The 21,653-nt window shown below is 43.5% G+C and overlaps 2 protein-coding genes across 3 annotated transcripts in view; one reads left to right on the top strand and one right to left on the bottom strand.

Annotated features, from left to right (window-relative positions):
- Positions 1-3,319: 3,319 nt before the first annotated feature.
- Positions 3,320-15,366, bottom strand: TMEM130 (transmembrane protein 130). Its single transcript, XM_054161314.1, has 8 exons — positions 15,264-15,366; positions 12,601-12,891; positions 10,825-10,993; positions 8,658-8,827; positions 7,938-8,022; positions 5,697-5,899; positions 4,600-4,712; positions 3,320-3,862 (listed from the first exon to the last, which is right to left on the bottom strand). The coding sequence occupies exons 1-8, from the start codon at positions 15,340-15,342 to the stop codon at positions 3,686-3,688; spliced, it is 1,287 nt and encodes a 428-aa protein (XP_054017289.1). The 5' UTR covers positions 15,343-15,366; the 3' UTR covers positions 3,320-3,685.
- A 1,428-nt stretch (positions 15,367-16,794) lies between these two features.
- The window catches only part of TRRAP (transformation/transcription domain associated protein), a 92,356-nt gene continuing 87,497 nt past the window's right edge, over positions 16,795-21,653 (top strand). For both annotated transcript variants that reach the window (XM_054180386.1, XM_054180385.1), the window contains exons 1-7: positions 16,795-16,880; positions 17,555-17,705; positions 18,054-18,103; positions 19,292-19,402; positions 19,990-20,094; positions 20,735-20,818; positions 21,488-21,544. In XM_054180386.1, coding sequence (XP_054036361.1) covers positions 17,603-17,705; positions 18,054-18,103; positions 19,292-19,402; positions 19,990-20,094; positions 20,735-20,818; positions 21,488-21,544 — 510 coding nt within the window. In that variant the 5' untranslated portion in view covers positions 16,795-16,880; positions 17,555-17,602. The remainder of the gene's footprint in view (positions 16,881-17,554; positions 17,706-18,053; positions 18,104-19,291; positions 19,403-19,989; positions 20,095-20,734; positions 20,819-21,487; positions 21,545-21,653) is intronic.

The following is a 21,653-nucleotide window of genomic DNA, read 5'->3' as shown; positions in this document are numbered from 1 at the left end:
TCCTTAACCTTTTTAATCTTGAATTTTATGCAGGCATCTACAGCTGCCTCTGCATGAGCAAGCCCCATATCCCTCTAGACTGCCTTTTGCCTCGTGTGTGGTGATAGTATCAGTTCACTGCCTCTCAGAACTGCTGTGAATAAATGCACTGGAAATCTATTTGGCTGGGGCAGTCTTTCACTAGTGCTGTAGTATAATTTGCCCTTGTGGTTGTGTTGGTTGTGTGACTATGATATTTTGTACAAAACCCACTGTATGCTGCAACTTCTCCCCTTAAGCACACTGCTGTAGGAATTACATATGCTGGAGATGATCTTACCCAGCTCTGAAAGAAGTTTCTGGAACTCCTGCACTCCCCATATTGGTGACTGCAGTTTAAAAATCCACATTTGTAGTGCTTGGTGTGCTGTCAAAGCTGAGATCTGCAGGATTTAAACAATTTTGTGACAGCTGCAGGATAGCACTTCAGTTTCCACGGAAACCGGCACTGTCTCTCCAAAATCAAGGTGAAGCATTGTCTGATTATCTAATAACAATGCAGAGCATTTAAATATGAAGTTCTTCACCTTCCTCTTGCTGAAACTATTTCCATTCCTATAGCATCCAGCTAACACAACAGAGGTCTTGCAAATTCAAACTGTTGTCACAGCTTGGGCTGTGTAATCTACCATTCAGAGATGAAAGACAGAATTTAGCTGTGACCCATGCATCCTCCGTGCCTTATGCTCTGCTATTAAGGGCTAATTTGTCCCTCTATCTACTGCACAAACTGGTACCATTGTTTATGTGATGAATTCCAGAATAACCTGAGGTTGTTTTTGTTTTTTCTTTGCTTTACTGTGTGTTTTTGTACCATGCCTTTCCAGAACACTGTTTTCCTCAAATGCATTTCCTTGTAAATAATTCTCATTGCATAAACTTCTTATCTGCTCGCACTCTTGCTTATCACTTGAATTTAATCGCTCTTTGGCTTTGTACTCACTGGACTCTTGTTTTGAATCACTGAGTTTCATCATTTTGCTGAACATTCCTTTTTCCAGGTCATTGGTTACTAAGGTTAACAAAATGAATCCTCCTGCTGATCCTCGCTACGTCCCACTAATCTCCTTGCTATACCCTGAACCACTCAATTACCTTTTGTCTTCAATTTCAGAGGCATTTATTGAACCCACTTATCAGTCTCTTGTGCAGGAAGCAGTTTCATATTGGATTCAGGAACATGTTCATGTGAGTATTTCTCATACTTATACCTCAATTTGTTAAGGTTGTTTAAATTTCTGTGGTTAATTTGCTTCTTGACATGCCCTTTTAAGTGTTCTTTCTCCACTGCTTACTTTTTGCAAGAGATGTCTTTCATTTTAATCTTTATTCTTCTCTATGTGGTCTTAAATAATATCTTCCACTATTTGATAATGTTGACTTTCCACTTTGCAGAACCTTATCTTTTCTACCCTTCTGAATAGTTTGACTCCTTTGGCACCTTTCATTCATTTTAGCAAGAAAGTAAGAGCTGATATTGTTCTGAAGGACATTTGCTCTGTTTTCCTCAACAGGAAACGGGATTTTCTTAGGCCTGCCTTTCATATCACTAACTTCATGTCCTTGGTTTTCTTGACTGTGGGTTGATATCCTGATACCCAGGTTTGGCCTGATTATTTGTATCTCAGCTGGGATGTACTGGGGATGTACTGTCAGCGTAGAGGCACAAAACCAAAGTGATCTTCGTGGCCTAACACCCCATGATACCCCTTGTATCAACTGGCTACTAACAGAAAATGAAGCAGAGCACATCTTACCCTTTTGATAGGCCCTTCCGCCCACTCAAATGACCTATTTCAGGTACTTAAAACTGAGTCAGCTCTCTTACAGTTACTGTCTTTGCTAAGAATGTGATATGGAGAAGAAAGGCTTTTCACACATTTGTTAGTGGCCAAGGGGGTGCCATTATGTGTATTATAGTAGCTGGGTCCCATGCCTGTCACAAACGTAACAAAAAAGAAGCCCAAACTAACTTTCTGGCTGCAGAGAGCAACTGTGCAGTCTGTCATTCTGACCTGCATTTTTCACATCAGGAATCTGTTATTATGAGTGCCCAAGGACCATGCAGCCACTTACAGAACACACTGATATCCCAGAACAAGTCACGTACCTTTGGCAGTGCCTCAGGAATAAGCAATAAAATTGAAGCTCTTGAGAACAAGAGCTCTTTGCCAAGGGGAGGGACATTTTTAACGCTGAGTGACTATGACTAAAGATAAGAGTTTGACACTAAAGCACTGAGAATACAAAGGACACCACTCCTAATCAACAAGCTTGCTTATAAATACAATCCCTGTTTAGGAAAAAAAAAAAAAGCCCAAAGTAGTTCTGCCTTGGAAAGTACTTCTTGACAAAAACCTTTGGGTTTACTGGATCATTTGTTATCCTAGATGATCCTGTCCTGGTTTGAATGTATCAAGTTAAATTACAAAGCCCTTTCAAGGTCATGTCATTTCAGTCAGGGAGGAACTGAAGCGCTAGGCTTTTCTGAGGGAATGTAAAAGTTCAATGTGTGAGATGAGCACCCTGAAAACATCATGGTAAATCCCCTCACATTCAGACATTTATCTCCCTATCACTGCATTGAAGAAATTATGTCATAATTGGAAAAACCCCATGCCCATGATCCCCAGAGAGTTTAAATCAGAGGTGGGGAAGGTGTGTCATGTTTAAAAAAATAAATGGCCACAAAGGCATGTTTGTTTGAAAGCCTCCAAGGTACTCTGAAATGCTTCATAGCTGGGTGCAGATCCTGGCTGAGCAGGAAGCTGTTAGTGGAAGATAGTCTGAAACGGGCATAATATTTATACAGCTTTGAACACTATGAATTTGAATTGAATATGTTTATCTAAGCAGATTTGAGCTGTTGGTTGTTGCATTTTTCAGAAGAGGAGCTTTGGTGACTAGCTAGCTAATAAGTAATATGAGAAAGAAAAGGAGAAAAGAAATAAGACAAAAGGAAAAAAAGAAGCTTACACAGATTAGAGTGGTCCTCTACTTCACCAGGTATAGAAGATATCAAATCTTTACAGCACGTGCTGTGATTCCACCAAACTACTGCTAGCAGGTAGCTCTTCATGAGCAGGTTACCAGCACACAAGTGCATTAACTTAAAGGGGTCTTATAAGACAGGAGAAAGACAACATAATTAGATAGTTTGGCTCATTGGCAGTACCTAGGCTGTTCTCAGCCTGGACAAGTCAGTTCCTTTTTTTAGAATAAACACACATGCAACAGCATTTTGGGTGACTTCCATTTCCAGTCATATTGTTGTAACATAGGAAAAGGAGGTACATTTGTCTTAAGCATTTTCTTCTTTGAAACAGACAGCAGAAGGAACAGAGAAATCACAGGAGGTAGTGAGTTTAGCAAACCCGCACATAAAACAGGCTTTCATAAGAATAAAATGCTGCATTTACAGCTGTAAGTGTATCCACCCATATAAATTTAAAATTACAAAGCTACTTTTACTGCTTTTCAGGCCTTGCTATTTTTTAGTTCAGCAAATGCTCAAGTGCTAGACTTCAAGTGGTTAACCTCATTGCATTATAAACCCAAACCGTTCATGCAGCACTGGGCTTTTACCTCATCATAAGTGAGAAAGTAAAACTTGGCAGTTAGTGCAACCAAAGTGTAGTTGTGCTCTTCACACTGTGTATGTTTTGAGTGGCTTGTAAAAAGAATATAGAAGTTCATGGCTCTCCCTGGCAGCTTCTTGAGATGAGTGAAGAAAACATGATCTGCAACATATCTGGCCACAGCCTGACCCCAAATGAGAAGACATGTCTTTGTCAGACAGTGGAGAGAAGTCAAAGTCAGCTACCTGCAAAAGAAACATCAAAGAGAGAATTTTTAATTTGGGATCCTACTAGCTCAAGTGAATTCAGCACGAATACTTTGGGCCAGAAATGGCACTTGGTCCTTGACTGGTGTCAGTCAGTTACCAACTTGAAACCAGACTTGATTTATACCTGCTGCACACATGGTTCATAGGCAGTCTCTCCAGAGCTGTATTATCCATATTATAGCATGACATAAAATGTATTAGGCACTTTCCAAAGGGTCACAAAAGCTGCTTTTGATTTAGGAGATCATGCTTATTACAAATACAGTAAGTGAGAGTAGCAGGTAAAAGCTACACTAGAGATGGATGGGAGCTGGAGAGATAAAGGTCACATATGAGGGTCAGTGCAGCTTTAGGTAACATGCCCACCTTTTGTTACTACCCTGTAACCTCTCTCACTATCTATCCCCCTGCTTTCTTTCATGTAACCACTCTGAAGTAGATCTCCTGGAAAGGATGATACCTCAATGTAAGCACCTGTTTAGGGATATTAACAAACTGCCCATGATAGCTGTGGTGACTGGAGTCACAGTTCTCTGCAGCAAGGCAGAAGTACGCCTGTTGCTTAAAGTGCTTGGCTACAGGGTTCAGATTTTTCCATGGAGCAAACCAGACATACCAGGGAAAAGCTTTCTGTTTGGCTGGGAATTAAAGAAAGGATGTGGCTGAAAAGTATCTAATTGCTATTACAGCTCAAAGTAAGAGTAACTGAATACCTCCACAAGATCTTTTTGTGGTGTGTTACTTCGAAAGGTTGTGTAGAGCACCAGTCCTAGCATCCCTGAAGCCAGAGTGATGCAGAGCAGGACAAAGAAAGTTGGGTGGATTCCTAGAAAAGAGCAGAAGGCCACATTCCTGGAGCGATACAATACACTGAGAAGAGGTAACAGTGAGAAGGAAGTGATGTTTTAGAAGTTTTGGTATTTTTAGGACAAAGGATGTGTAACAGGGAATAGATTTTTAGCCCAGATTACTTTAAGTCTTTCTGAAGTCTCAGAAGTAGGAATGCAGGATTGTGAGCTCTTTCCCTTTTTTAACCCTCTAAAAACCTCCACCTAGTTACCTGTGCTAGCCCAAATTCCCCAGGGTGTTTGTACCTCTATGGTCCCCCAAGAAGACAGGAAGGAAACTGGCTAGAAGCCGCCAGCAAAGAGAATTTGCACACTTAGCACTGAATGAACACCAGTGCCTTCTGGAGTGAGCTGCCCTGTCTGTATACAAGTGCTGGCCCACTGTGAAATGGTGCAACCACTCTGCATCACAGCCTGACTGTCCTCTGGTCAACTCCTCTTCACTTGGCCACCTGCCTACTATCTCAGATGATTCTGGCATGCATGAGCATGCCTGGGGGAGCCAGCAGGGATTGATGACTGGAGGCAGCAATGAAATGGAGGCCCAGACAAAATCTACCCTTAAAAAAAAAAAATCTTACCTAATCAAAAAGAAGAATTGAGACTGCTTAATTGAGTATTACAGACCTATATGTTTTCCTAGCTATCCTCTCTAACTACAAGAGCCAAAGTATTCAAACTGGAAAATATGTAATTTAAGTAACTTAACCTCCCCAGGAAGCTTATTAGCTTCAAGATGCTCTTGAGACTTAAGGATTCAGCAGGATTCAAAAAGATCTGAGCAATTACAGCAGGCACATTATAGGTTCTCCTTTCTCTTCCTCTTTCCTATGCTTTTAGGAATTTATACCATTTTCCAGAAACCTCATCTTTAGCCTGGTACATCCATCACTGACCCTGATGTGTTTGAGACTGTCAGTTCCCTGGGAATCTCCATGCTTCTCAGACCAGCTGCTCCTCACCTGTTGGCCGCACTTCTATTTCATGGTAGGTCTGCAGCATCATCACACCCTTCTCCACTCGGACGCTGAGGCAGTACTGTCCAGCATCACTGAAGGTATGGCTGAGATTGTAGCAGGAGCCGTTAATCACCACCAGATGGCATTTCTCACCTTCAAGTGGAATGCACTCAGACTTTATGAGCCAGCATAATGCCAGTGGCGGGCTGCAATGACAAAAAAAAGCAAAATCAAGAGTTAGGTGAAAACTTTGCAAGACATTTAGCAAAGAGCTGATGAATCCCATGGGCAAAATAGCATAGTAATTCTGAAAAGAATAAAGTTAATCTAAATACAAATAGAGCAGTTAACTGCACCAGTGTTTGGTTTATAGGGTGCCAGATGAAGTTCCTTGTGATGCTTCTGTAAAAGCAAGCCTTTCAGCTGAGAGCTAAATACCTGTGTGGGGTCATTGGCAGGTCATTGTGTATAGAAAATCCTGTAGTCATCCTCCAATAAAGATAAAAGGAATTTTTATTTATTTAATTTTAAATTTCACTTCCAGTAGAGTATAGGTTGGTTGTTGTTCTCACTGTGCTACTGAAGCACACACAGGACTTTTCTGGTCAAAATAAACTGCACAACCAAAAGAGGAAAGAATGTAAGGAGAGCTCCATACAATGCACTAATAGCTGGCAAAGGTAATTAAATTGCAAGGATCACAGCACTCCCTGACAAATATAAAAAGGTTTTTATTTGGTAACAGGCAATTTAGGTGCAATCCACTTCTCACCACATCTAGTTGGTGCCTTTTATTTACATTCTCAGACCCTAGTCCCAGCTGATTCTGGTTGGACTTAACATACTATGCACATTGATTCTGACAACAGAGCATTTTGTTACCCCACCTTCTTAGCATTTTGTTCCTTATCTCTTTAGGGCATTCTTTGCTAAAGAAAGCAGCATGTTTATATGTTTAGCTAATTTTTCTAGCTTTGTTTTTAGATAATCCACCTGTCAAGCCTTTGTCATTGCTTCTTTATCATAAGCTCCTATTGCATCAGCTCTGTGGCTAGGAGATTAAGTCTAGCAAATATTGTCCATCCTGACACGAAGCCTGCTTTTAGGGATGTCAGGTTTGCTTGTAATGGTTTTTGGCTGTTCATATTAACTTGTATACCATCTCAAGTTGCTACTCCTGCTAATGTGCCATTCGCTTTCAGAATGCAAACTGTCTGTGGGGACTATTTAGGACTTTGGCAAATGATTCTGTGCTGGGTGCTGCTCCCTCCATCCCACATCCCTGCCAACAGATCTGTTTTGTAAAATTATTTTTTAAATCCAGCATTAGCCTTAACAGCTCCCAGTAACAAAACATGAAATGGTTCCACTTCTGGGGAATAACTTCTATGGTTATGGAATTTTTATGTTGATGAAGCTTTCTGAGCTTTTCAATGGTATTTAGAATGTTTCTACCATGCAAAAATGCTCTGATGCATCTAAATACTACAGCTTTTGAGAGCCTGTGCTCGGACTAAGGTGCTCATGACTCTCCTATGTACCCATAAGGGAAAGGTTCTTCACTCTGAGTGTGGCAGAACACTGGAACAGGATGCCCATGGAGGTTGTGGAGTCTTTGCTTCTGGAGGCATTCGAAACTCACCTGGACATGTTCCTCTGTGATTTACTCTAAGTCATCCTGCTCTAGCAGGGGAGTTGTACTAGATCATCTCCAGAGGCCACTTCCAAGTCCTACCATTCTATGATTCTGTGATAATCTTCACTGCATGGAGCCCCTCTGTCTGTCTTCTCTTACAGTAATCTTAACTTTGCCCAAACTATCCAAGGCATTACTCTCATGTGCCAGTCAAGGATCACTGCTATGCGACAAGACTCTGAGTACAGTTTACTTTAATGGTGGGGGAATTGATGAAGGCAAAAAATTCAAAGGGAAGTTTAAAATACACTTTTCCTCACTATTTTTCTTTGGTTAGTTCTCTTGTAATATTCTCTTTATGAAGACAGAAAGGTAACATTTCTTTTATACAGGAGGATTCTACTCTTCTGTACTTTCAGATTCTTAGAGTTTGTGGTATTTCTAGTCAGGAAAAAGCAATATTCAACAGCATTTTGTTCAAAGGGAATTTCTTCTTTTGTTCTAAGAAACAGTTCTGTGAGGTGCCATTGACTATTTTAAGGAAACAGTGAGGAAAACCACTTAAAAAGATGATGCCTTTGGAGCAAGAAGTTCTGTTTGCCACTTACGTGCCATTGATATGAAGAGATAAACTCAAATTTTCCATTACATGAGTCTCTCTGGAGCCCACTACATCAATACTTTTAACAGCATCTGAGAGGAAGAAAACAAACAAGTGTCTCACACTCCACATGTAAACTTGAAATTCATTGTTTTTCCAGTACAGGTTTCATAGACTTCACAGATTTTAGCTCCATCACTCACACAAATAATATCTGTCTCGCACCCAAAAAAGAAAACCTACAATAGAGTTGTAAGTTTTCTGGATTTTTTTTTTGGTGATTTCTTTTTAATATATAATCAACTACTTTATTAATCCTTCACATTTTCACTGATGTGTTTATTAGCTCCTGCTTCTGATCAGTTCAATGAGACTTCCCCGATGTTTATTGTAACTAATTTATTTTTCAGGGCTTGCTAGCATAAATTAAACAAATCCTCCCTAAGTTACAGCAAACATTAAATTGTAAGTTTCAAGCGCATGTGAGACTTTTGTAAAAGACAGTAAGACTTTGGTAAATTAAAAACCAGAAGATCTTACATATTTCCCACCATTATTTTCTTCACTAGCACAGCACAGAGTAATTTTGTAATGGAAACACCTCACTGAATAATGTTAACCAGTTCTTGCATGTGAAACAGTACTGAAGTTGTATTGTCACATTACAGGTAGAATGTATCTGTATGTATACAGCAAGTTTTGAGTATGCAGATTGTTTTATAATTACCTAACAGCTCCAGAGCAGTGGTAAAATCCCCAGTTTTCTGCACTGTTTCTCTTTCGTGTACGATGCTCCCAACTTGCTCCCATTCGGCTATGACTTTCAGGTGCACTGTGCCATTCCCCGGGGTAGAGCAGTTATAGTAGACAAAGGGTTCCTTGGTAATCTGATAAACTCTGTGTGCAACACAAAAAGATTTAGAATCAAAATTGCCTTTTATCAAGTGCTGGCAAATTTCTGATTTAGAAAAGGTAGGATTTAGAGGGTAGGAAACTCTGCAGAGGGACTCTGTCAGGCTGGACAGATGGGCAGAGCCCAAAGGCATGAGGTTTAACACATCTATGTGCCGGGTTCTACACATTGGCCACAGCAACCCCATGGAGTGCTGCAGGCTGGGGTCAGAGTGGCTGGAGAGCAGCCAGGCAGAAAGGGACCTGGGGGTACTGGTTGATAGTAGGCTGAACATGAGCCAGCAGTGTGCCCAGGTGGCTAAGAAGGCCAGTGGCACCCTGGCCTGTATCAGGAGCAGTGTGGCCAGCAGGAGCAGGGAAGTCATTCTGCCCCTGTACTCAGCACTGGTTAGGCCACACCTTGAGTACTGTGCCCAGTTCTGGACCCCTCAGTTTAGGAAAGATGTTGAGTTGCTGAAACGTGTCCAGAGAAGGGTAACAAAGCTGGTGAGAGGTCTGGAGTACAAGCCCTGTGAGGGGAGGCTGAGGTAGCTGGGGTTGCTTAGCCTGGAGGAGACTCAGGGGAGACCTTATTGCTGTCTACAACTACCTGAAGGGAAGTTGTAGCCAGGTGGGGGCTGGTCTCTTCTCCCAGGCAGCCTGCACCAGAACAAGAGGACACAGTCTCAAGCTACACCAGGGGAGGTTTAGGCTGGAGGTTAGGAAGAAGTTCTTCATAGAGAGAGTGACTTGCCATTGGAATGGGCTGCCCAGGGAGGTGGTGGAGTCACCAGCACTGGAGGTGTTTAGGAAGAGACTAGATGGGGTGCTTGGTGCCATGGTTTAGTTGATTAGATGGTGTTGGGTGATAGGTTGGACTCAATGATCTCAAAGGTCTTTTCCAACCTGGTTAATTCTATTCTATTCTAAAGGGACAAGCTCTAATAATTTCCTTATGGACAATGCTATGGTCAGCTGTGACTCTGATCTTACTTCGTCTATATCAGTGAGGATTAATGGTTTTGGTATTATCAATAGAATAAAAATCATTATAAGACCCAGAGTTTATTTATGGCTTTTCAATCAAAGAAACCAAAGCTAATGCTAAAAGAATTCACAAAAGGAAATAGGAATAGTCAGTAAATTAAGAAAACTACCTTTATAGCAGGCAGACCATAAGGTAACTGAAGCACAAAAGTGGGAGAAAAACTAATTAAATAACCAGTGTTCAAAGACTTCTGTTTTGTTATTAAGTAAGCTTTAAGTGTATGCTAATGTATACCTTCATCTTATGTGAGACCTATCCATGTTCAAAAGCTCCTCAGTAGGCTGTGGTGTATTTGAGTAGCTAGTCACAGTGACAGCTACTTACTCCTCAATCACAAGACAGTATAGTACTTCTGTTTTTCTTAAATGCACATATTCAACAAAATCAACCTGCTAACAGAGATCTGCTGGCATAATGATGTTTACAAGCTAGAACACAGGAGGTTCCACCTCAACATGAGCTGACAGGCAGTTCTTCACAGTGAGAGTGATGGAGCAGAGGAAAGGGCTGCCTATAGAGGCTGTGGAGTCTCCTTCTCTGGAAGATTTCAAAACCTTTCTGAATATGCTCCTGTGCAGCCTGCCCTAGGCAATCCTGCTTTGGCAGTGGGGTTGGTCTGGATGATCTCTAGAGGTCCCTTCAAACCTCTAACATTCTGTGATTTACAATAAATGATTTTTTTTCCTATTCATTCGGCTCAGCTCGTTGCACACACAGTAACACACCTAAGCATATTTGAATAAAAAAATGGTCTTTAAAATCACCATTTTGTGAGTATGCAGTGAGGCCTGTGTCAGAGTTTTCATAATTCACCTGGCTGAGATGCTATGAGTGTACCAACTCCCCAAGATGTGCACTTTGTTCTACGGACCTAATCAGGACTTCTCTCTAGATGAGCCTCTCAATCCAAACCATCTTGAAATCTCATTAAAGCAAACAAAGCACCCACACCTACCCATCTCCAAAGTCCCAGCTGTAGACAAATGATGCTGACTTGAAGTAATTACTTGGGTCGTGAAGACAGAAGGAAATTCGAGTCATGGAGCCCATGCTGGAACTAGAACCACGTGTGGTAATTCTGCTGTCTTCTATCTGGGCAATGGTAAGATTCCCTGTGATATATTCTGCAGAATAGTAAGAGAGGAAAAGGAGGACAGCATATATCACTTTCATAGCATGTTCCATGTGAGTATTAAGATATTACTTAAAATCTATTGCTTAAGTCTGTGTGCTAGTGATTGGTTGTGTTTTATATCCATTACTCGGTGTTGTTGCACGTGTTAATGAGGCAAGGAGATTAAATTGCTTATTTAGGGTTATAAAATGGGTCATGATAAAGCTTCTAATAAAACAAAGAGAAATAATCCTGAACTTACCCATTTTTACTATTGATTTAGGAGGAAGTGGGATTGACATCAGGCATCTAGATCAAGAAATTCAGATTCAAAACAGTGTAGACGCCCTTCATGATTGAGGTTGTGTTTTGTCTTTGTTCTGTGCATTTTTATGTTGCTGATTTTTGGGGTTTCTTTTTAGCTGCTTCCACAGAAATGACAATTTGCCTTCTGTGAATAACAGATGTGCTCCAGATTGTGAAAACAGAAATGGTAACATTTTGATTTCGATGTCTGCAAGAGATCCTGTGCTCTAGTTTCTTTTTCAGGACTAGCAAAGGCTGATCTGAAAGAAACCTCTCTAACCTATGGAGAAAGAGGTATTATGACGACACACTTGCTATAAAATTCATGAGATTAATTATCACTAACGGACTCTAAGGATTCATTGAAGTGGGTTAACTGCTCTCTTGATAATGCACAAATAAGAATCATGATTTCTGCTTTAGAACAGAGCTTGTAATGCTAAACTAAACAACATTGTAGTTTGTATGAGATACTTGCAACTACCTACCCTTGGGCCTCTGTGAAGCCCCTGTGGTTGCTCTTGCTTGGGGAAGGCAGAAAGGCACAGTGGGATCTTACTTTTTACAGGTATAGAAAACTTGCATCCCTTTTGCTTGCAGCATGGGAATATGACAGTGCAAGGCGAGAAAGGAGGAAGTATTAAACGAGGCAGTAGTGCTTTAGGAAAGATCCTGTGTATACTTTCATAAACACTTACCCAGTAAACTTGGTCTTTCCTGAAAAATCTCAACAGCTGTTCTAAATGCCAGCTATGCCCTATGGTTACCTCCTGTGCACATCATTATCTTCGGCTGGTACCTGGGTCTATCTTGGAGTGTACAAGTAGTAGAGCACTGGGACATAGGGGTAGAGGGAAATGGTTACTAGTTCCTGAACAAAGGAACTGTAAGAAGCTGTCAGGTGATACTTCATGTCAGTCAGAAATTAGGTTAACCATAGCACACCATTGGGAAAACTGCTCATCCTAACTTTAAGAATAGAAATGCTGGGAAGTGCTACAGGTTTTGGGAGTCTGGACATCACTGAACAATACTGATGTGTAAACTGCAGCTAGTTCAGTTTCCCTAAGTGACAGAGGCAGGGAAACATGAGCAGAATCACAATTACTGCCTGGATGTAGGTAGCTACAGCATGGCCCAGGTTGTACAAATGCCATCCAAACCAACTTTTAATCAAAGGGCTACACAAATCAAGCTGTTGGCAGAAGCCATATTTATATCTGGCTTTCATCATCCTGAAACTAGCAAAGCAGTAAGCATCCTGATGTGTACTGAATTCCTGAAGGTGTGGAAGCTGTGAAGGCACTTTACCTGTAATCTCAAGCATGGTGACATTTCTAGCAATTGGCCGGCATAACCAACAGTTTTTATGAGTGACCCAGACAGATACAGGATAAATCCCAGGAAATTCACTGGTCACATTAATTACAGAGCTAAAACGCTGCTCAGATTTCTCTATCAGAATCAGAGGAGCATAAATCCAGTTGAAGTGAAACAAATGCGACGTGTCGCTGTCATTCTTCGTACTTAGACTGGCGTGAATGGTAGCTTGAGCTCCTGATGTGATGGGGCCATTGTTAGTTATTTCCAGACCATAGTCCACTGTGAAAATCAGAAGACAAGCAAAGCACAAACTTTGTTATATTGCATTTTTTATTTTGTCTGTGTATTTACACTTTTTAACTAGTTGCTGTATGTAGGTGACTCACAATGACACTCATCCTAGCAAAGACTTTACCACCTTTTTGGTTTTTTTTTGCCATGTACAGACCTGGAACATAAGCTGTAGTATGTATATATGAGTTTTAACAAATTGCATTAAACAACATGTTAGACTGTCCCAGAAATGTTAATAGTAGAAAGGAGCTTCAGACTAGAACACCACAGAAACTTTGAAGAGGTTTTATATGCAGAGGTGGGCACTGGCTGTAGGTTCAGTGTCACTAATAATCTAACATGGTCACTAAGACTCAGCTCTAATCTCTGTCCTAAGAAAATGAACTAAAGAACTTTTATGTAAGATTTCATCCAATAGATTCCTTTGTCAGCGCTGTTGACCCACAAGTCTCTCCCACCTTCTTCCTGACAGATCAAAAACCCATCACTACCATATGCTCCTAGTACTCTCTATGGTCCATCATTGCCTTCCTTTTTTCAGGAATCAACCACAAATCCCAGTGTGAATTAAACTTGTACTATGCCCTAGTGGCAAATCAGTTGCCATCCAGGGAGACCTGGACAATCTCAAGACGTGGGCTCATAATGTTTAACAGGACCTAGTGCAAGGTCCTATGCTTGGGTCAGAGCAACTCCTGGTATCAATACAGGCTGGGGAATGAAGGGAATGAGAGCAGCCCTGTGGAGGGCTTGGGGATACTGGTGGATACAAAGATGGAGATGAACTGGCCATGTGTGCCTGCAGCCCAGAAAGCCAAACCTATACTGAGCTGCATCAAAAGAAGCATGGCCATCAGGTTGAGGGAGATAATTTTTTTTCACAGTGAGAGTGGTGAAACACTGACACAGGATGCCAAGAGAGGTGGTAGATGCTCCATCTCTGAAAACATTCAAGGTCAGGTTGGATGGGGCTCTGAGCAATCTGATCTACCTAAAAGATATCCCTGCTTACAGCAAGGGAGGTGGACTAGATGACTTTTAAAGGACCCTTCCAACTCAAATCATTCTGTGATTCTGTGAAACAGCAAGGCATGAGAAGCACAGCACCTGTAAACAGTGAACCATCTCTGAAGCTGTGGATTGCTCATAGTTATCTCTTCTGCAATGTTTACACAAGCTTGCTCAGCTCTTGCAACTACTGCAATGGGCAGACTGTGAGTGAGATTGGGGTTTATGGACATATGCATTTTTTCCCATAAAATAGCTGCATATGTTAAAAACAAACAAAACCAGCCCCCAAACAAAACAATCACTGAAAGCTGTGAATGGGGACAGAGCTGGAAGCAGGATTGGGTTGTTTGCCTCCCACGTGGAGCATGTTCCCTCCCTGCACTGGTCATCTGTTTGACTGTCCTCTCACCAGCGAGCAATCGGGTGATAGTAGGCAGAGCAGCAGAGCTGTGGGGGTTTTCATACTGATGACTTTTCTTCTCTCTTTCAGGAGCCACCAGATTGCCAACAGGGTCCCGAGACACTGCTTTGTAAGTTGCACTTCTCACTCATCCATGACCTGGATGCACAAGGACTGTGAGAAATAACTGTAACGCTACTGCCTGAGCAAGAATTCCTGTTTCATGGCACAAGGAATGGCCTTGAGTTCAGATTTTTGACTTAATCACAGAAATGCTTGTGACTCAGTGAAATCTGGCACAGAGAGGTTTCAGGTCTTTAGAAGATTCAGGCTATTCAGGGTAGCCTGAATCTTCTAAATTCTGAATGTTTCAGCAGAACTTGGGGGTGGGGGGAAGCAGCTACCTCACGCTTATCTAGCACTTCGCCTTGGAAGTTATCACGGTGCTTTACAAACCAGGGCCATACCGAAGCCCAGGAGCTGCAGCCGTAGATAACCCAAGGTCACTCAGTGAGTCACTGGCGGAGCAAGACGTTTTATCCAAAACAGCGATTTCTTCTACCTTTCCGACCTCTCTTTGCAGAATGCAGCACTGTGAGGCTACCATAGCGAGGGACAGAGACTGCCCGTGTGCCCGGTGGCCCACGGCTCTGGGTAAGCAGAGGAAGCAGAAGCGCAGCTTTTGGTTTAGGAAGTGCGAGCAGAAGCCTGGCCCCACGGGACGCCCCCGCCTCACTGCACGCACCAAGGTCGCAGCGCCTGAGAATAGTCTGGGGTGGCGAGAGGGTGCCCGGAGCTCCTTCCATCTCCTGTCATGGCTAGCAAGCCCGCCCAGCGAACCACCACCCCTCAAGTAAAGCAGCTCGCGCCTGAGGTATGCCATCCTCGCCTGCTCCTCGGGAGTCGCTCCCCGGCGGCGATGACAGCGCAGACCGAAGCCCCTTACCTGCCGCCGGGTCGGCGCGGCCGAGAAGCAGCAGTAGCACGCAGGTCAGCCGCAGCATGCTCGGGGCGGCGGGGACCATGGGCAGGCACCGACAGACTGGGACGGGAACTGGGACCAGGACCGGGACCGCGTTCGGCTCTCCCCGCGGTGGGAGCCGGCGCTACCCTGGAGGCCGCCTGCGGTACTGCGGCACCTCTGTCCGCGCCCCCGGGCCGCTCCCCCGCGGCAGCGCCCACCCAACCTCTCCCGGGGGAAGTTCCTGCGGGATTGTGTTGCCAGCGTAACGAGGCTGCTGCGGAACCGCCCGGGATTTAGACAAATAATATATAAAAAGCGCAAATGCTGCCCATCTGCAGAGAGGGTGGGCACAGCTCTAGGCACTTGGGAGAATTCCTGCTTTGGTTTGGCGGCTGACATAGCAAAGAGAAAGTGTTTTTCGGGTTCCAGTGCTGTGAGGACACCTCAGTCACGGGCAGTTTGGCTGCAGTGCCCCACGTCCAGGCTCGACGGTCCCCGTACGGCGGTCTGTAACGCATAGCGTGCAACGGGACCTTCTGGAGTGAGCTTAAGAGGGGTTCACAAAAGCAGTGGAGGGGCTTTGAGTATTTTTTCGAAGCCCTTTCTCACTCCTGGCTGCTTTTTGGTTTTGGGACAACAATATTTTCATTATGTTTAGTAGAGAGGAGCAGTCCTCCGGCCACCAGTTTTCCTCCCGGTTTCCCGGCGCTGTGGAGCTGCTTCTGCTGCCGCTCCCCCGGGGTGCCACCGGCGGCGGGGCGGGTCTTCGGCGGGGCGGGCTCGGGCCTGCCAAGGGGACCTACACCGGCCGCGTCTGCCGGGGTAACTCCTCGCCCGGTGTTAGCAACATTCTACCCGGCGGCTGTTGCATTAGCGGAGACCCCCGGGCTGAGGGGAGAGCCGAGGCCGGCCACCATCGCCTCAGCCAGCGCGGCCTGGAAGCGGCAGGAGCTGGCAGGCGCCTTCCCCAGCTGGGACGAAACTGCCCCGGCAAGGCACGGTAGGTGTCGGCCGTGGGTTGCGCGTGCTTCCGCACAGGGGATCAGCGAAGGCACCGGGCGGCGGCGTGGGCCTCAGCGCCCGCGTCCGCCCGGGCAGATGCACGGGAGGCGGGTCGCGGGAGGAGGCGGCCGGAACTGGGTTCGAGTCCTTCCGTTGCGCCCATGCGCTGCCGCCGGCCTCGGGGAGCAACAAAGGAGGGTTCTGGGGGACCAAGGCCGGCCGAGCCCAGGGAGCCGTGGGGTGAGGAGACCTTGGGGTAGCGGCGGCGGCATCGCCTCGGTGAGGCCTGGGCCTGGGCACGGTGGAGAGGAGTGGAGTGAAGTGATGGGAGGCGAGGCCCCGACCGGCGCAGCCTGCGGGGCGGAACCGGCGTGCTGCAGGGAGGAGGAAGGGGCCGGAGTTCCATCAGTACAGCGCTCGGAGGCCTCGGGCCTTGGACGGGAACTGGGCGGGCTGAGGGACGGTGGGAAACGTTGCTGCGGCCGTTCATGGGTTCCCTTGTTCACAGGGTCGGTGCCTTGGCGGGGATGGGGTCGGCGTGATGGTGTTCTGGCAGCGGGGAGCGACCCGGTGGCGACCAGCCCTGCGGCGGGGAAGGTACGCGGGGCACGGGGCTCGGAGGGCGACGTCCTGGGCCTGGGGCAGCTGTGGGGAATGGGGTGTTCGCGGGGCACCCCCGGCTGTGGGTCGCGGTGGGCAGCTGAAGCGGACTGTGTAGAGGAGTGACAGGAAAGCGCCAAGGTGAGGAGGTGGCTCTTCTCTCACGCAGAGTTTGAGTCCAGGTTCCTTTTCAAGAGAAGTAGGCAGCTCGTGTGGCAGGACAACCTCTAGTATTTCTGGGAGTGAGTTCTCGGGGCTGCATTCAAAGGGAGATGTAAGTTTAGAATCTGTCCCTGGCGGAAGAGGTGTGCGGGGTGCTGGTAGCATCCCTGAGCCTACTGCTGCTTCTGGAAGAGATGAAACTGCACAAAATGTGTGTATCGTTACCTACCTTGTAAATAGCTGAGCAACTATAGATATCCAAAAGTGTGTTTTGTTTTATCAAGTGCTGCATAGGCCGAGCATTATGTTCTGTTATGTATAAATGTGACAGCTGGGGGTTTTGGAAAAAACGTGTCCCATTTAGTGTGTGGAAGGAATGGATGAGGTGATGTGATAGCTGCTATGAGATGTGTCCCGTTCAGTGTGTGGAAGGAATGGATGTAGGTGATGTGATAGCTGCTGTTAACCAGCCATAGAGACTAACTTAATTTTATTTTTTTTTTGGGTAGGTATATAAGTCTTGATTTTACATACTGAAAGCTGATCCTTCCTTCTCCATGATGGCATTTGTGTCAGCACAAGGGCCTACTGTGGTTGACCAAACCACTTTGATGAAAAAATACCTTCAGTTCGTAGCTGCTCTCACAGATGTCAATACACGTAAGGTTTTGATTTTTCTCTTGACAGTTGCAGCTTTTCAGTGGTTTGTTTCACAAATGTTGCAGTGTGTTTAGTTGGTAAATGTGTATTGAATTCTCTTGAATTTTGTTTGAGTTTTCAATTTTAAAGAAGCAAAGTGATGAGCAATACTTTCATGAGCCAATGTGAGCGAGCTGTGTGTGTGTGCAGTTGTGTGAGAACTGGTTGTGTGAGAATTGTGTGCCTTGTAATTGGGCAGTGATGGCTAAACTGATAAGATCTGATTGCTTCTTTAATCAGTGAGCTTGGTATCTTCCTTCATGATGTAGTTTTACATTTATTTATTGTTGCTGGAATTTTCATTTTCAGCTGATGAAACCAAGTTGAAAATGATGCAAGAAGTCAGTGAGAATTTTGAGGTAAATAAAAACCCCACCCCAAACAACAAAACCCCACCAAAAGCTCCCAGCTTTCTGAAACAGCAGTAGTTCTTGTTCTTAGTGCACATTGGCTTGATTTCTGATGTTTTGTGGTTGAAGTATTAATATAGGTATCTTGTGACACAATTTGTGTTGTTGTAAGTAATTGATATAAAATTTGTATTTAAGAATTAGGTTATTGAAGAATTGCAACATTTGGACTTAGTGAGATCTTTCACTCTCTAATCAGTAAACATTTAAATAAAGATTATAGAGTGCATTGGCTTGGGACCCTCAAAGGTCGCCTTGTCCAACAGTGAGCAGGGACACCTCCAACTAGATCAGGTTGCTCAGGGCCCCATCAGGTTTGACCTTGAGTATCTCCAAGGATGGAACCTGCACTGCATCTCTGGGCAACCTGTTCCAGTATTTCACTATTTTCATTGTGAAGAACTTCCTCTTTATGTCTAATCTAAATCTACCCTGCTCTAGTTTCAAACCATTGCCCCTCATCCTGTTGTTACAGGACCTTCTAAACAGTCCCTTTGCAGCCTTCCTGTAAGTCCCCGTCAGATAATGAAATGCTGCTAAAAGGTGTCCCTGGAGCCTTTTCTTCTCCAAGCCAAACAGCCCCAACTCTCTTAGCCTGTCTTTGTTGGAGATGTGCTCCAGCCCTCCTCTGGACCTGCTCCAACAGGTCCATGTCCTTCTTGTGTTAAGGGCCCCATAGCTGGACCTAGTATTCCAGATCAGGTCTCACCATACCAGAGCAGAGAGATAGAATCACCTTCCTCGACCTTCTGGCCATGCTTCTTTTGATCCAGTCCAGGATGCAATTGACCTTCTGGGCTGCAAGTGTGCATTGTTGTCTTGTGTCCAGCTTCTCATCCATCAGTACCCCCAAATGGCTTTTCTGTAGGGCTGTTTTCAGTTCTACTAGCCCAGGTCGCTCAAGATCTCATCCAATCTGGACTTGAACACCTGCAGGTGTACATCTACAACCTCTGTGGGCAGCCTGTTCCAGTGTCTCACTACCCTCACTGTAAAGAATTTCTTCCTATTTCCAGTCTAAATCTCCCCTTCTCCTGCCTGAAAATGGTAAAGAGTCTTTTTGAATGTAATTTAGTATCTACTGTATATAGTCTATTTCACCAATCGCCCCATCTTTTTTGTTTTGTTCTTCATTAGAATGTGACATCCTCCCCTCAATATTCTACATTTCTGGAGCACATCATCCCTAGGTTTCTCACCTTTCTGCAGGATGGAGAAGTTCAGTTTCTGCAGGAGAAGCCAGCACAGGTAAACTGTGTGGAGTATCTCTTCTCTTTTTGCAATTCATGCAGCAGACTATTTGTTCAGTAATGTACTCAATTAATCTAATGGACTGATTTATGTGTAGAATTTGTTGTTAAAAATAGACCTGTCATTTGGAGTCAAAGTGAAAAAGTCCAGTTTCTAAAGAAGTTAACTAGAAACTGTGCAAATCTGGGCTCCTATAAAAAAACGAGGAACAACTAGGCGCAGTAGAATTGGATTTCTTGCTGAAATAGGACACGTTGTTACAAACTAATGACTTTATTGTGGGATGAAAGGCCAAAGTCGAACCTCTGTCATTAAGTACTTAAAATAATCCTTAAGTCCTTAAAATTAATCTGATAAATTGCTTCTTTTTTTAACTGCAAAATTGGTAAATTTGCCTTATTCATGCATTAAGGGGGGTAGAAAGCATCATGTGTTTGTATACAGATGTATGCCTACACAAAGGAAAATGGCTTCTTTTCTTTTTTTAATCATGCAGAAGTATTAAGCTGAAGAAATGTTGCAACCAGTTGTTTTTTTGTGGACTACTTAAAAGTTGTGTCTTTTTTCCTTCCCTTTTTTAACAGCAACTCCGCAAGCTAGTGCTTGAAATAATCCACAGGATACCAACAAATGAGCATCTTCGTCTTCATACCAAAAATATCCTCTCTGTGATGTTCAGATTTCTAGAGGTATATATTTATTTTTCTCTTCTTAAAACTGTTTCAAATTTTCAGAAAGATTTTCCTCTTCTTTCTTCCACTCCAAGAATTGCTGGGGGTAGGATTTTAAATAGCTGTGCCTCTCGAGCAAGAGGTGAAGAGCATTCAGTTTAGGGCTCACCAGTGAGGTATCTTCCTGTCTACAAGTTCTTTCTGCCCTTAAGAAACCTGAACTTTAAAAATGCAAGGAGTTGTTCTTGTGCTAGTCAAGATTTCATTCATAAGGAGTTTCCTGGATTTTATTTTATTCTAGGGACTTTATTTTGTTTCTTGCTTGGAATTGAAAGTGTTGTCTGAAGCTCACAGAAAATAACCTGTGTGGAGGTTCCTCAGTGTGTAACTAGCTCCACTGGTGTGTGTCTGTCTGTGGGGCATTAAAAATGGGTCAAAAATTCTGGATTTTTGTTCCAGGAGGGGTGAATTTTATTTTAGCCATGCTCTAAGGATGCAAGGATAGGCATGAAAGGAAAGGCATCTTGCTTCTACAAATTCATGTTAATGGGGCACTCATAGGTTGCTGAGATGAGTATAATTTTACAGGGTTTTGATGTACATTTGCAGTAGTTAAAGAATCCAGCAGTGGACTCACTAAAGATGCTCTTTATTTCAGACAGAGAATGAAGAAAATGTCCTGATTTGCTTAAGAATCATTATTGAATTGCACAAACAATTTCGACCAGCAATCACTCAAGAAGTAGGTCCTAAATCTTATTATATGATGTAGAACTTACTGCCATGCTCTTCAGAATTGTTATTCAGATGCATTGGCTGCTTCATTTGTGTTTTCTTGCTGTCCTTTTATGCTGACTGACCTGTTGTGGTATCCATATATTTAGTTTCTTTAATCTTACACTAAATTTTAAGAGGGTTGCATAGTCCTAGCACCCTGGAAGAAAGCAAACTGCCAGAGCCTAGTTGTCTTTGCTTTAAGTGTTTATGGCCAAAATGATTAGACTAAGGAGTAAAATTCCCTTAGAAGAGAAGCGAATTGGTGCCTGTTTAGTTTGTGAGAGGAAAATCCTGGAGTTACTGAGACTGGAATAGACCTCTCAGATCATCAAGTCCAGCCTAATATTATAACTGTCTCTCCTCTCCTTTGACTCTTGAGGGAGTATTTGAAAGTTTGCATTTTTATTGGGTTGTTTTCCTTGATTTTCTCCTAAGAAGACTTTGTTGGTTTATGGTAATTTGAAGCATCCCAGTGCAATTCTAATTAATATTGGCAGAACAGAAGAACTCTTTTAGATTCTTTTAAAGTATCTAGTGGTGCCTAAAGATTTTACATAACTATACTCTTAATGAAGAAAATGTAAAATAATGTGGTATTGTTTTTTTAATGGTAAACTCACTCCTTCCTTCCTAGATCCATCATTTCTTGGATTTTGTGAAACAGATTTATAAAGAACTTCCAAAAGTAGTGGTAAGCTTTTTATTTCTTAAACTGTCCTTGCTGTAGTCAGAAAACTAGTTTTTGTTTCATAATTTTATCTCTAGAAGCTGTTAAAAGAGTTGCTTTTGTATCTAGTGGT

The sequence above is a fragment of the Dryobates pubescens genome, chromosome 4 (assembly GCF_014839835.1).
Source record: "Dryobates pubescens isolate bDryPub1 chromosome 4, bDryPub1.pri, whole genome shotgun sequence".
Lineage (NCBI taxonomy): Eukaryota > Metazoa > Chordata > Aves > Piciformes > Picidae > Dryobates > Dryobates pubescens.
The sequence above is the reverse complement of the archived record's forward strand: the minus strand, read 5'-3'. Positions and strand labels throughout refer to the sequence as shown.